Source organism: Aspergillus flavus, chromosome 2 (assembly GCF_009017415.1).
Source record: "Aspergillus flavus chromosome 2, complete sequence".
Lineage (NCBI taxonomy): Eukaryota > Fungi > Ascomycota > Eurotiomycetes > Eurotiales > Aspergillaceae > Aspergillus > Aspergillus flavus.
In genome coordinates this window covers 782,995-795,259 of record NC_092409.1, presented here as the reverse complement: position 1 = coordinate 795,259, position 12,265 = coordinate 782,995, and the positions used below count along the sequence as shown (strand labels likewise).

Here is a 12,265-nt window from a genome sequence, read left to right as displayed (position 1 = left end):
CTACCTCATTGGAATTGACCGTTGTAGAGCCCGGTCGATATTCATCTATAAATTAAACTATACTAATTTATTTTAATTAGGTTTATCCGGTGTTGTGTTTCGTACGAAAGTAGCATACACACGGTACAGTCAGAATCCAAATCGAGCAGAGATAATAATGCTGATGGACTAATGAACTTTCGTTTAACCCTCCTACGATATACCGGCTTGATGTAGTGATGACAGCCACCGGATTATACCAGGCGGGCGACATTTACGAATCTTGGCTCTGCGAACCTTGGCTATATCCGGCCAGTACCGTTGAATCACAGCCCACGCATCAATGGGAATTGGTTGTCGGCTGTCAGCACTCCATTCAGCGAACACTAACAAGACGTCAACCCAGTAAGGTAGAGAACCTGGAGAAGCCGCGTTCGTCCCAGACGCGCAGTGACATTCCCGTAGCACAAATTGCCAGGCTGTGAGATTTGCAACAGAGGAAGCGCGAGGGTCCGCTCCATTACGAAGTAGCATCTGAAGGAGACTTGCTGGCGGCTGCTGTTTTTCGAACATGGGGATATCCGCACCACTTGTGTTGTATCCGGTGAATGCGCTCAAGAGCAAAGGCCAGCCGGTGATTTCGAGTTCCGTCAGGGGGCGGTTTTGTAAGGTTGTCTGGACGTAACCGTATAAATTGCATTGTAAAGCCAGTCCGAGGAAGGATCGTTCCTCGATGTTCCCTATCGGCGCGAGTGTGCTTGGCCAGGGGGGTACTGTATTTCGCTTTGGGACCTTTGCGATTGAGCGCCAGACTGTCTGGTTATCCCCGGTCCTACTCAGAGACAAGTTGCAGGCCACTCGATCGAGCTCGTTGAGGAGGGAGTCTGGACTTGAAGCTGTTCCTTTCTCAAAACGTGCCGCGTATGCCAAGCACCGATTTATCGGCCACCAAAACCCAGCGCGGGTCACAGTGATAGGGTCAATAGTTTTAAGGCTGATGAGAAATGCGCTGGCAAGCGAGAGGTCGGGGTGGAAGGCGGATGCAGACCACTCGTCTAGTTGCGTTTTTACGTTTGGTCGGGCAAGATAGTCCCTGACAGTTCGATGGAGATACTCTACCCTTGAGTTGCAGATTCCATCCACGTAACCAGCGATATCTTCAGGGTCCTGAAGTAAAGAAAGCATTTGTTGCGCATCATTCACCTTGATAGGCTTGCCCTCTGTACAATCTTTGGATATCCAAAGCATCTTGACCTCCAACAGTCCCTTACAGTAGCTATTAAGACGGCGCTCTATTCCAAGGCAGCGACTAAGTCTCTGGTCTTGTGAGCGGACTCTTGGTTCGAATTCGAGGGCATATTTTGGGTTTTCTTCATCTGCGTCTCCGAATACCAGGAGCGGAAGTGGACCTCGTGCTGCCCCTACGATACGAAACATCTCCGCCGCTCGTTTGCGAGCAAGTAGGCCGAGGGAGGTGATCATTACCTCGAATAGGCGTTCTAGTTCGGATGGAAGCTCTTCTAATGTTCGCTGCATGTCGGAAAGTCGGTCTCCCCGTGAAAGCCCTTGGAGGAGTTCATGAACCACCAAGGAAACCCAAAGGAACACACCTGACGAACGTAGGGTAATTTCATGGGCTAGAGATTCGGCATGCTTGGGCTCATGTGCCTTCAACTCCAGGAAACCAGCGTTGTTATTCAAGTGGTTTGTGACGTAGAGCGAAATGTCAGGTAGATTTAGGTGCTCTAAGATGAGGCCTGGGTCTCGGCCAAATGCATCGCGAAAGACAGGCCAAGGCCTACTGGCAGCACAAACCTTGACATTCGGTTGTAGGAAGCTTTTCACTAATGCGATGAGATCTTCGGGTTTTCCTTCAAATTCGTCAAGTCCGTCAATGAATAGGCACAATTTTGAGGATTGGGCGCAATGACGGATAGCCACTATCAAAGCCTCTAAAACCTCTTCCTGGGTCCAGGGCGGCATTGTCATGGCAAACAAACGATGCGCCTCCCATCGTGACCTGCTCACTAGAGGTATGTACTCTGGTTTTGCACGAAGAACCCCAAGTAGGAGTGTTTGTAGTAGACCGAGCAAGGACATCTGCATCGGCCTGCCGGAATTCCAGAAATAAAAAACTGGGGTAACCACCGGCTGGCTCGGTGACCATTTACCCAGAGCTCGCATAGTGAGTTCGTGCCGGTGAATGTATTTGATCAAGGTTGATTTACCAGAACCGGCCTTCCCAGTAACCCAGTAGAGATTGGGGGATGTGTTGCTTTCTAACCAGTCTACCAAGCTAGCCCACTGAAACCCCTGAGGTTCGGGGTCTCTGAATATCCATTTGAGAGTGTCTTCATGTGCCTGTGATATAGTTGTTTCGCGATCCATAACTCCTGGATATTGAAGACTCTTCATGACAGAGATGATGGAATCTTCGTAATGATGGGTAGCGCCCCCGCGCTCCATGTCTGGCGGCGGCAGACGCTTTTCGACCCCCTTCTGCTGAAGGGCGTTTATTAGATATTCTTGCCATTTTTCAGGTTCGGCAAGGGTCTGAAGGAACTCTTGGCCGATGAGATGCATCTGACCTGCTTCTTGGGCCCTTTGGTCGGCCTGAGTGCTGTTGCCAAGTTAGCAGCCGGATGAGAGAGACTTTTCAGGACAGCGATTACCTGAGTGCGGCCAGCAAATGCACGGTAAGATCCTGCCTGAGAATGTGCAATCGATTACTAAGTTCAACCACTTTATCCTCGTTCCAGACCTGTAACAGAGCCTGTCGGAAACTCTTCCACTTCCTGCGATTGCCATGCCCTTTTAGCTGAGTCACAACGCCCGTTGAACGATCTCCATAGATCCTCTCCACGACAGCTAGCATTTCCCCGCCAGTGCGCTTGCACTCATCGCAGATCGCCTTAATCGCGAGATCATTCTCAGCGGTACCTAGCCCAGTCGATGAACTTTCGTCCGTAAGCCGACCGACAAGAGCCTGCAGACGCTCTACAATAAGCTTGTGCCCCTGCAGCTCACTTACTTCCCGCGGGGTCTTGTGGTTTTTCACTGTTGTGGAAACAAGCCTGATGCCGAAGTCGATGAACTGGGCGATCGCTGCCGCTGCCCCGAGTGCAGACCAACCATCCATACTGACTAGACGGTGCAAGAACGGGTGATGGCAGTGGTTGTGGCAAACGAATAAGTGCCCATGCCGTCAGGCAATGTGCCCAATTGCCCTCAGCCGCACTAAGCACCAGCTATCCCAAATCGAGATAATCCGTCTTACACAATGATAGGTGGATGGTCGGAAGCAGGAGAATCTATGTAGCCGATGATAATTTAGACTCAATTGTGATATCTATTGGTGCACCTACATGGCTTACTCATATCTGCTCTGACACAGCATCATTCCCTAATGTGGGGTCGGGGCGGGGTATGCAGGGAACCCTAACAACTCTATGCGATACTAACTGGCAGACTCCGCAGGGTGGAGAGACTATGCAACACACAACCAACGATAGAAAAGGTAACTCCGATAATCACGTCTTGATGGTTATGGCTGACTATCTCGGATGTTGATTCTCATTGTCAATATGAGCTGCACCGAGCAGCTCCTCGAGAGAGCTGTCCCTGTCTGGGACAAGCTTAACTCGGTTATGGCAAAGGCAAATATAAAGGAAGGGCGTGGACTCACTTCTGTCTGAGACTGATATACAGTGGCACTGGTCTCGCACTTCTTCCATAACGGAGTTCATTTCTTTTTGAGTAAAAGTGATATTCAAATCAGATAATCAGATAAGATTGCGTGTCGGCTTTATACCGTGGCGATGCAAACCTTAATCTTGATCAAGGGCCACCGAAAAGCTGCACTACTACTAATCCAGCTATATCAGAAGTCAACCTAAAAAAGTGGGCAGGGTTTAGTGGTAAGGCGGGCTAGAATACATAAAACCAGTCACCTCCAACGTCTGCTTGAGCAAATTCTCAGATCACGCTAACCGACTATATAAGTACCACATCGGGACTGGAGGCAGGAAGTATTGGAGTGGAGATTGAACAACATCGCAGATGGTTGAAAAGTCCAATCCTCTACGAGTTTAAAATAAAAACCCCTATATTAAAGCCAGGGGAAAATCTAGCGATGCATGGTCCACAGGAAATGTACGTTATATATTACTGTTTTCTCAAGCGTTCAGCTTAACATTCTCTAATGAATGGACAGAACAATGAATAGGCCGTTGGATGCTTCAATTGGTATAAACAGCCTAGCCGATCATGGAAGAATGATCAAGGGTGTTGATGGATATAACCATGCCGAGCCCTTGTTCAGGCTATCTTGATGTATTGGATAAATAGCACAACACGCCCAGGAAAAGAATAAATACATTCGCATACGGCATGTACTTCTTGATATTTGTCTCGTTCCCGAGGTAAATTTGAAGTTGGTTCGGAGATGATGGATCGGATCATCGGTGATATTGGGCTTCCTGGACCATAAATGTGTTCTAAGAGCTAAAGGAACACGTCGACATTGCAAATTATTGATGTCCAGGAAGCGTTCTGGCTGTTAAGATGGGCTTTGGGTGAAGGAGCAAAAGGAAAGTAATAAAAAAGACCCACATAATATAAAACGACATATATATCGTGGTAATAGCCCAAGTCTACAAGATTTGCGCTTTCTAGTCGGCCTTCGGGGGAGTGGCTCCACCAACTGATTGATTTCAGCGAGCCGGTGCTTTCATATAGCGACAGGTGGGGAAGTGTATGGGGCTTCATATGTTGCATCCCATCTTATCGACCGCGCCAGCCTTAACGAGCAATTCCAGGGACGGCGGTATTTTTGGCTCACAACAAAACCGTAAGGCTGCCCCGTTATGCTGCTTCATGGCCGCACTTCCCGAATCTAATAATAGCTGCACGACGCTGTAGTCATTGTCCTGTATCGCAGTCTCCATCGCATATAGGAGTGGTGATGCGCCGCCCTTGTCAAACGTGCTCGTCTCTACTGCCGCCACCTCAAGCAGTATCTTCACTTTGGCGTATCATCACCCCACTGCCGCAACAGCGAACACCGTAGACCCTTTTCGCTGCACCTATTGACAACTATGCCCTCTGTATGAAGAAGCAATTTGAAATTTCGTCACTCGACCTATCGACTGCGAAAATCAAGAGTGTTTCGCCACCGCATCGACAGTGGACGTCGACCTTCACATTATCAGAGCACAAAGCTGCGTTTGAATCGTACGGCCAAGCCGATAACTCTCCATGGCTTACTCTCCTCATGTTGAAAAAGCCTCCTGACAACCGAGGTCATACTAAAGCTGACGGCCATCCACAGTGCATTGCGCTCATCACGTTTATTGACGGGCAGATTCTCAACTAAGTAGGTAAGCGCGGACCAAGAGGCATAGGCATCAGATTTCGGATCACATATTCTGGCAAGGTACGGTTCCAGCCCCTCGCCATCTCTCAGTCCTGCAGCCTCGAGGTGGTGGAGCCAGTTCTTAGCAGAATAGTTTGAGAAGGCTCTATTAAGATCGAGTGATGTTGAATCTGCTGAATGAGTCTGAACGACGCGCGGCATAAATTTGTTGATGTAGGTGATGCAGCTGACTGCAAGGACACGATGTGCCTCCTTCATATCGATTGGGCCTCGTTGGCTGCCGAGAGAAAAGCCATTCTCCTGCACCAGGAACTCCCGTGCTGTTTGATGCACAAAAACCACCTTTTTGTCGTTCACTGTCAGAAGCGAACCGCACAGTTTTCGCAATGAAACCTGAAAGTCTTTGTCTGATTCAAGCTGCAGCTCATCTCTTTCGAGATCCAGATGGAGAGCAATGTTCATCTCTGTCAAGGTCAAAGGGCGGGTTGCAGCCAGCACAACGCCAAAGGCCTTTCGTGCCATGTGTATATCCTCAGACTTACTAAGAGCCTTCACATATGCATCGTTGACGCTTGTGGGAAGTTGATCTGATAGGTTGGAGACGTCATCTATGCCGTCCTTGACTTTCCTGAAGCTGTGCTTTCCTAAATAGTCGAAAACAAGTTGAACCCAGAGGTATGTCCGGTGGTCCATTTGCATTAGTCGCTCTTCCAAGTGGCTTTGGATGGTGGCATTGAGATGCTTCTTTCGAGCCAATAGCCCAACACGATGTTTAATGACGATGTCCACTTCTTGCGTAAACTTGTCTGATTGGCTCTCTCCCGGTATGTGAATGTGAGGAGATTCATCAATTAGCTCACGGAATTCCCACATGATGTTCCCATACGCGCGGCTGGTGAGGAAGAATCTCGTACTACTTTCAGCATCTTTTTGAATGGATTTAATTTTGTCTGCCAGGCCGGTTAATTCCGATTCCTTGCATTCGTCTAGAGCGTCTAAAACGAAGACCGTTCGTCCCATATCAGGATCCTTTAGTACTCGAGCAAGGATATCCCAGAGCGCAGGTAGCATGTCGACCAGATTATCTCCATTTTCACTGAATGATTTCATTGCAAGTGTGATCAAAGCAGGCTTGCTCGTAAAGAGCTGGTGTAGTAATGCACAGAGGGCTTGCTTCTGCGTATTCTGAACTTGATCCTTGAAGAAGAAGTAACATATCGTGGCCGATGGACAGGATTCGGGCAGCACATTGTCGATGAGATGCTTTGCGAGAACAGACTTGCCACATCCAGAATCAGCTGAAACAATCAGCAGGCCTTTATCATCCTCTAGCCACTGGTGAAGATGAGGCTGTTCCAAGAGCCATTCGCCGGTCCCGTCGAGTCGATCTGGGACTCCACTCTTGTACGATTCATAGGAGGAGTCCATGTCGTTGCTGGCCAGCCAGAAGAGCTGCCTACATTTGCATTCATCATCCGAAAGTCCTTTCTCATAAAACTGACGCAGGATATTGAGGGCTTCAATATTAACTTCGAGATGTCGCTGACCCAGTGGAGGAAGCTTTTGCGTCGACTCGATATTGTGGCGAGTGCTTTCTTCAAACTGGTTTTGATGCTCTCCGGATATCTCGTTGCTGATGGTTTCGGCATCTTGCTGAAGAGCCTTTTCGAGGTCTTCGATGGACGATGCCGTTTCTCTCAAATTTTCCTCGTGCAGTGTATCACTTGTCCTTTGCTGTTGTGCGTCCTCCAAGTTGTTCTCGATGATAATATCGAAGTCCTCTTCGCGGTTTGTCTCGTGCTTCTCGTTGATCTCATTCTTGCTAGCGAGGATAATATCTAAGTCTTCTTGGCGGTTTGTCTCGTGCTTCTCGTTGTTCTCATCCTTGCTAGGGTCATCTTTTACTTGTTAGTATCTGAGCGCCGCGTCGAAATATCGGAAAGACCCGGGCAAACCAAGACCGAAACAACTCACTGATCTTCTCTCTTTGTTTTGCCAATAAGTCCTCATGTCTATTCACTATGCCTTGATCCAGTTGTTGATATGCTCGGTTCCAGAGAGATTCATCACGAGCCAATATTTCCTCGCTCGGGGCATCATCGACCACATTCTGAGCCTTTTCTTTGGTAGGCTCCTTTTCGTGAACTGGCGGATTAACAGCTTCCCACCTGTGAACGACCGTGTATACTCGGTGGTTATTGTTTTCGAGTGATGACTTCTTTCTGACTAGTTTTCTCAATCCGAAACAGCCCATTTTGCCAGTGCAAGTACAGTAATGGTTTGGCGAGAGACTGATTTTCAGGGGGGGATTGAACCCCGTCTTTTCTTTTCCTAATGAATAAAAAGTCTGAATTAGAATTCCACATCTGCGGCTGCATCGGAGCTGAGAAAACACGGCAGTAGTAAAGGGATGGCTGGGGAATCGACGCTAAATAATCTCCATCGCCAATCATGATGTTCTATGTTGGATTTCCGCTGCTCCACTGACGGCATGGCAGCTGAACAGACGACCGGTATCTCTCTTAGAGTCTGAGCTAACCGAGCCCCTCCACTTTTCTTCGTGGCTTTGTGTGGTTGGCGCAGCTGAACACAAGTTCACTTGCAGATGCAGATCATTTCAAGGTCCATCCTAGCGTCATCTGATGCCGAACTGGCGCCCCGACCGCCAGCTCTGTAAATTTTTCATTTGGATATCTCGAAGCTTTTTACTACTGCCACGATTAATATTTTATGCTACTAGTTTTACTCTACATCTGATCAATAAGCTTATTACAAGTAGGAGTAATAGTCATATTATAGTAGACATTAGGGTCAGGGGTAAGTAACAAATAGTGCCCCGAACTAGTGGCAAATGATCTAAGCCGAGGTGTCTAAAGATAGAATAAATCCTTTACTCCGGAGTAGTTAGGGCTTTAACTTAATGCAGCGGGAAATTTTCTCAGGATCGGACTCGTCAATATTCTAGATAAATCAGCTAGCCATATTAGTAAATAATCCATCTGAACCTAATAATTATGAAATAGATATAATTGGCTGATATACAATGGCTTGGTGTTGAGAACATGGAATATTTTACATTCTCCGGACAATTAAAGGGAGGTCCAAAAAGTAATTGTCATCTAAGACCCGCAAGTGGACTGAAGCTTTCGCAGGAGATCATTGATTCGCCGTAACTACATAGATAAAGACCAGTTTCACACCAATGATAATGCATATTGACTAGGGTGTTCTGGTCAAACTTCAAACCCCCATGCGTGTACACCAACCCACAACATTTAGAAGGACGATTGACTTGAACCCCACACATGCCTGTGAGATACATACTGACCAACTTTGACCTATTTATAAGCGTTTTCTGGCTGGTATCTAGCTTCCCACAAGCCTTTCTCCTCCATAACCTTGACTTGCAAACCCCTTAACCAGGTTGTAGATAAGATGGAGTGTCGACATAGATACGCCCAGCACTTCTCCCTCCCGCAGCGGCTCCCCGACTAGGTTCTCAATCTCCATCAAATTACCCTTCTCGTAATCCTGAGGCATGCTAGGCTTGAAGAAAGATTCAGTCCCATCCCGGGTCATGACCGCGTCGACCAGGTCTTCTTGCAAAGTGATCCCTTTGCCAGACCACCTCACACCTATCCATGGGGAAAGCAGCATTTATGACGCTTGTATTGTGAAGGAGGTCCTTGGTGGACTTCGGCGATCAGGCAATAGAACTGATTGCCCTGTCTTTGACATCTGAAGTAGACGGAATGCCATTCATACCTCCGGTCAAGACCCGTCTATATGTTTGAGCTTTCGGGCAAATGCGGCACAGTCTGAATAGTTATTAGACAGCCTGTACGGCGTTTGTCCAGGGCTCTTATGGTCTGTATACACACCTTTTTCCTCATAGAACTCCAGCTCGAGATATTTACTCCGTGGATTGGACCCTAATGATGTTATAGTGGATTGACGTGACTCCTGTGAAAAGGCACTAGCGACACTGTCCACTGAACTGCGGCGTGAACCAGCCTGGAACGGTAGTTTGATATGCTTCGATTTCGCATTGGGTATGCTCAATTCATTTACTATCGCGCGGTAAGCTTGTATCCCGAGATAAAATCTCCACATAGGATACATGGATAAGGCTCACCTGGCATATCGACAAACCTTGCTCGGCGAGACGTTCCTGGGAAGGAAGCAAAGAATAACAACGAATGTGCTTTCGTAATCGGGTCTTCAAGGACACGGACTGTCTCCTCTGAATTGGAGTAATAATCCGACCCAACGGAGATTTTCCTGACATCAAAGCAGGCCACGACCTTTCTTCGAAGCAGGACCCTTTGAAAGTTCTCAAAATCTACAGGTACACATCCTCTTAGCTCGTTCCTATACGAGTACTCTATTTGATACGACTTACCACTACGGTCGCGGCATTTATAAATCGGCGAGATACTGTATCTTATCACAGACTGTTGTTCTTCAATCTTCACCTTATGCGAACCCTGGAACCAAATAGAGCAGGACGCAGAAGACGACGGAGGGACTCGGCTGCTCGGTATGTATGGGAGCATAGAGCTCTTGACGGTGGTGGACCCGCGGATGACCGTCTGGGTGACTTTGACTCCACCGTTGATATCGACTGCTTCGATCGCCTCTGGTTCATGTGTTTGGATGTTTAAACAAGCCACAACCGTACATATCAATGTGCGAAAAAGCGCGCGATTGGGAATATTCGGATCCGGAAACTCCCTAAGAAAAGTCAAAATTGTTAGTGGTGTGGAAGGAGGAGGTCGTTTGGAGAACTGTATACTTACACTTGAACAGGATGGTTTGTAAGCGGAACCTTCCTATCGGGTATCGGTATGGAGATAGTTGACTGTGGAGAACCAATTGAAAGATCAGACTCTACCGAGCGTGTACGGGTAATGGAGATCGATGGAGAGAGGCATTCAGGCGACGGAGTGAGGTCTAATAGCAATGGTTGGGATGGGTGGAGCGGCTTCATATCGATAGAATTTGTATTGAAAGCGTGTACAAGCTGGAAGTCGAGCCAATGTCGGAACTGCTCCCATTCCTCTGCGGTGTCATTGATCGACTGACCAGTCTTAACGAGGGCCTGATGTCTGTGAGAAGCGTCATACTTCGGGACAAGCTCATGACCATAGCCAACCGTCTCCAGAGCATCACGCACATCATCGCTGACTTGATGAAGGAAGCGAACCATTGCATCAACGGTCGGCGTTTCCGCACCGGTCCCGTCTGGATTTAACATATACTTGCGGCTGATAGAACGAGGCGGGTCCACAGTTTGGCCATGATTGCTATGTGTATCAAGTCGCCGAGTAAGGTTTCCCAATCGCTCGGAGATCTCACGAATGCGATCTAGAACCTTTTGGTACCCTTGACTGTCAACGGAGGCCATCTCCCCGTCCTCTGGGATTCCACTAAGTATGTTTTCTGGCTTAAGACCGGCTGGTCTCAACCGGTGGCCACGCTGGCTTGGGTAGTGCGTATCATAGGCTTCGGTGTCTATTGGGCCATCGATAATGCATCGTCGCAGGAGTAATGAGATCTGTGCTGTCATTGTCCTGAATGAATTAGCATTGAGCAGATATCATTGTGTCACAAAGCGTGGTCCTCACTTAATAGACTTCAACATCTCCAGGTTCTCTAACTGGTTATTCTCCGCTGTCCGAATTAACCCCAAAGTCGCATCGCGTGTTTCTTCCGTAGACTTTAGTGTTGCCACTTTCAGACAGCGCTCAAGTTTGTGCCGCAGCCGTTCGGCTTCACTTCGTTCTAATGGCCAGGTAACCTTCTCAAACCAGACGGAGACCTTTTTGCCTATACTACCACCACGGCTGTTACCTGTTGATGGCTTATCTTGTGCAAGCAACTTATGCTTATTGACGAACTTGGCGCATTCTTGGATCGTTTCGTTGTAAAACGCTCCTAGATCAGGGACATCTGTTGATTTAGACTCCTTTACCCGCTGTATCCTTTCCAGTAGTAGTTTGATAGAGCGAAACTCCTGACGAAAAGAGTTGAAGTCTCCCGCTGCACCGCTAGGGCCATCCCGGACGCTTTCATAAATCGTCCAGACGAATTTGACTCCAGTAATGATATCTCCAATGCCTACCTGGGCCATTTTGAGACGTGCTATGGGGTAGAGTCGCCCAATCAACTGCAGTGCCTGCTAGTTGGTGCCGTTGAAAAAAGTGGACTGTTATTGCAGATCTCGACGAGGAATAGAAGGGCGGATAGAAACAAAGCAAGGTGCAAGTGGCTACTGGGGGTCTCGTATTCTTGATGTACGCTAAATGATCACGAGGGCTTCCAACTAATCTCTAATGAGGCTGAGTGAGAGTAGCAAGCCACGCAGCATCGCAGGCAACCGTTAGGATCGACATGATTACTGTGCAATAAAACCCCTGCTTCTGCTACTCGATCGAGTCATGCCATCACGTTCATAGATAGCAAGGTTTTATCCCAGAGAGTTATCGAATGGAGAGCTTCGGAACCCTGCGCATATACGAGGTGAGTATTAACCATGTGGAAGACCGGAGATTTTAATGCACGATATGTATGACCCGAGATTATGAGTCTATCGGAAGCGACGGGCAACCAGTCGTGGCGGCGGTGCACGGAGACTAATTTTTTAGCACCCAACTTAGTGCCGTCCCACAGGCCAATAGTGGAGACCTTGTCAGGAACGTGCTGAGATGAGATGCTTGTATTGAATATATCTTGCAGCCACAGGGCGCAGGCGGATTGCCTTTCGTGCCTCGTATACGGTGTCTGACCTTAATTTGCCCGGTTGCCCTCATGTCTCAACATATCCCCGGGTACGGCAGTTCTTGAAGTTTAGTGAAGAGTGACATGTAAGAAGTAGAAGCTCAACCGTCCAAGAAAGTAGAATACTGCCTC

At 48.0% G+C, this 12,265-nt stretch overlaps 3 protein-coding genes across 3 annotated transcripts; all 3 read right to left on the bottom strand.

Moving 5' to 3' along the window:
* Positions 1 to 12: 12 nt before the first annotated feature.
* Positions 13 to 3,325, bottom strand: F9C07_2276890 (uncharacterized protein). Its single transcript, XM_041290539.2, has 2 exons — positions 2,652 to 3,325; positions 13 to 2,599 (listed from the first exon to the last, which is right to left on the bottom strand). Exons 1-2 carry the CDS (start codon positions 3,116 to 3,118, stop codon positions 193 to 195), a joined length of 2,874 nt encoding a protein of 957 aa, XP_041142124.1. The 5' UTR covers positions 3,119 to 3,325; the 3' UTR covers positions 13 to 192.
* Positions 3,326 to 5,185: 1,860 nt separating this feature from the next.
* F9C07_2225075 (uncharacterized protein) lies at positions 5,186 to 7,607 on the bottom strand (the record flags this gene model as incomplete). Its single annotated transcript, XM_041290538.2, has 2 exons — positions 5,186 to 7,251; positions 7,328 to 7,607. 2 exons carry the CDS (start codon positions 7,605 to 7,607, stop codon positions 5,186 to 5,188), a joined length of 2,346 nt encoding a protein of 781 aa, XP_041142123.2.
* A 698-nt stretch (positions 7,608 to 8,305) lies between these two features.
* Positions 8,306 to 11,904, bottom strand: F9C07_2177043 (uncharacterized protein). Its single transcript, XM_041290537.2, has 6 exons — positions 10,981 to 11,904; positions 10,153 to 10,926; positions 9,756 to 10,087; positions 9,489 to 9,695; positions 9,235 to 9,423; positions 8,306 to 9,171 (listed from the first exon to the last, which is right to left on the bottom strand). Exons 1-6 carry the CDS (start codon positions 11,484 to 11,486, stop codon positions 9,125 to 9,127), a joined length of 2,055 nt encoding a protein of 684 aa, XP_041142122.2. The 5' UTR covers positions 11,487 to 11,904; the 3' UTR covers positions 8,306 to 9,124.
* Positions 11,905 to 12,265: the final 361 nt, after the last annotated feature.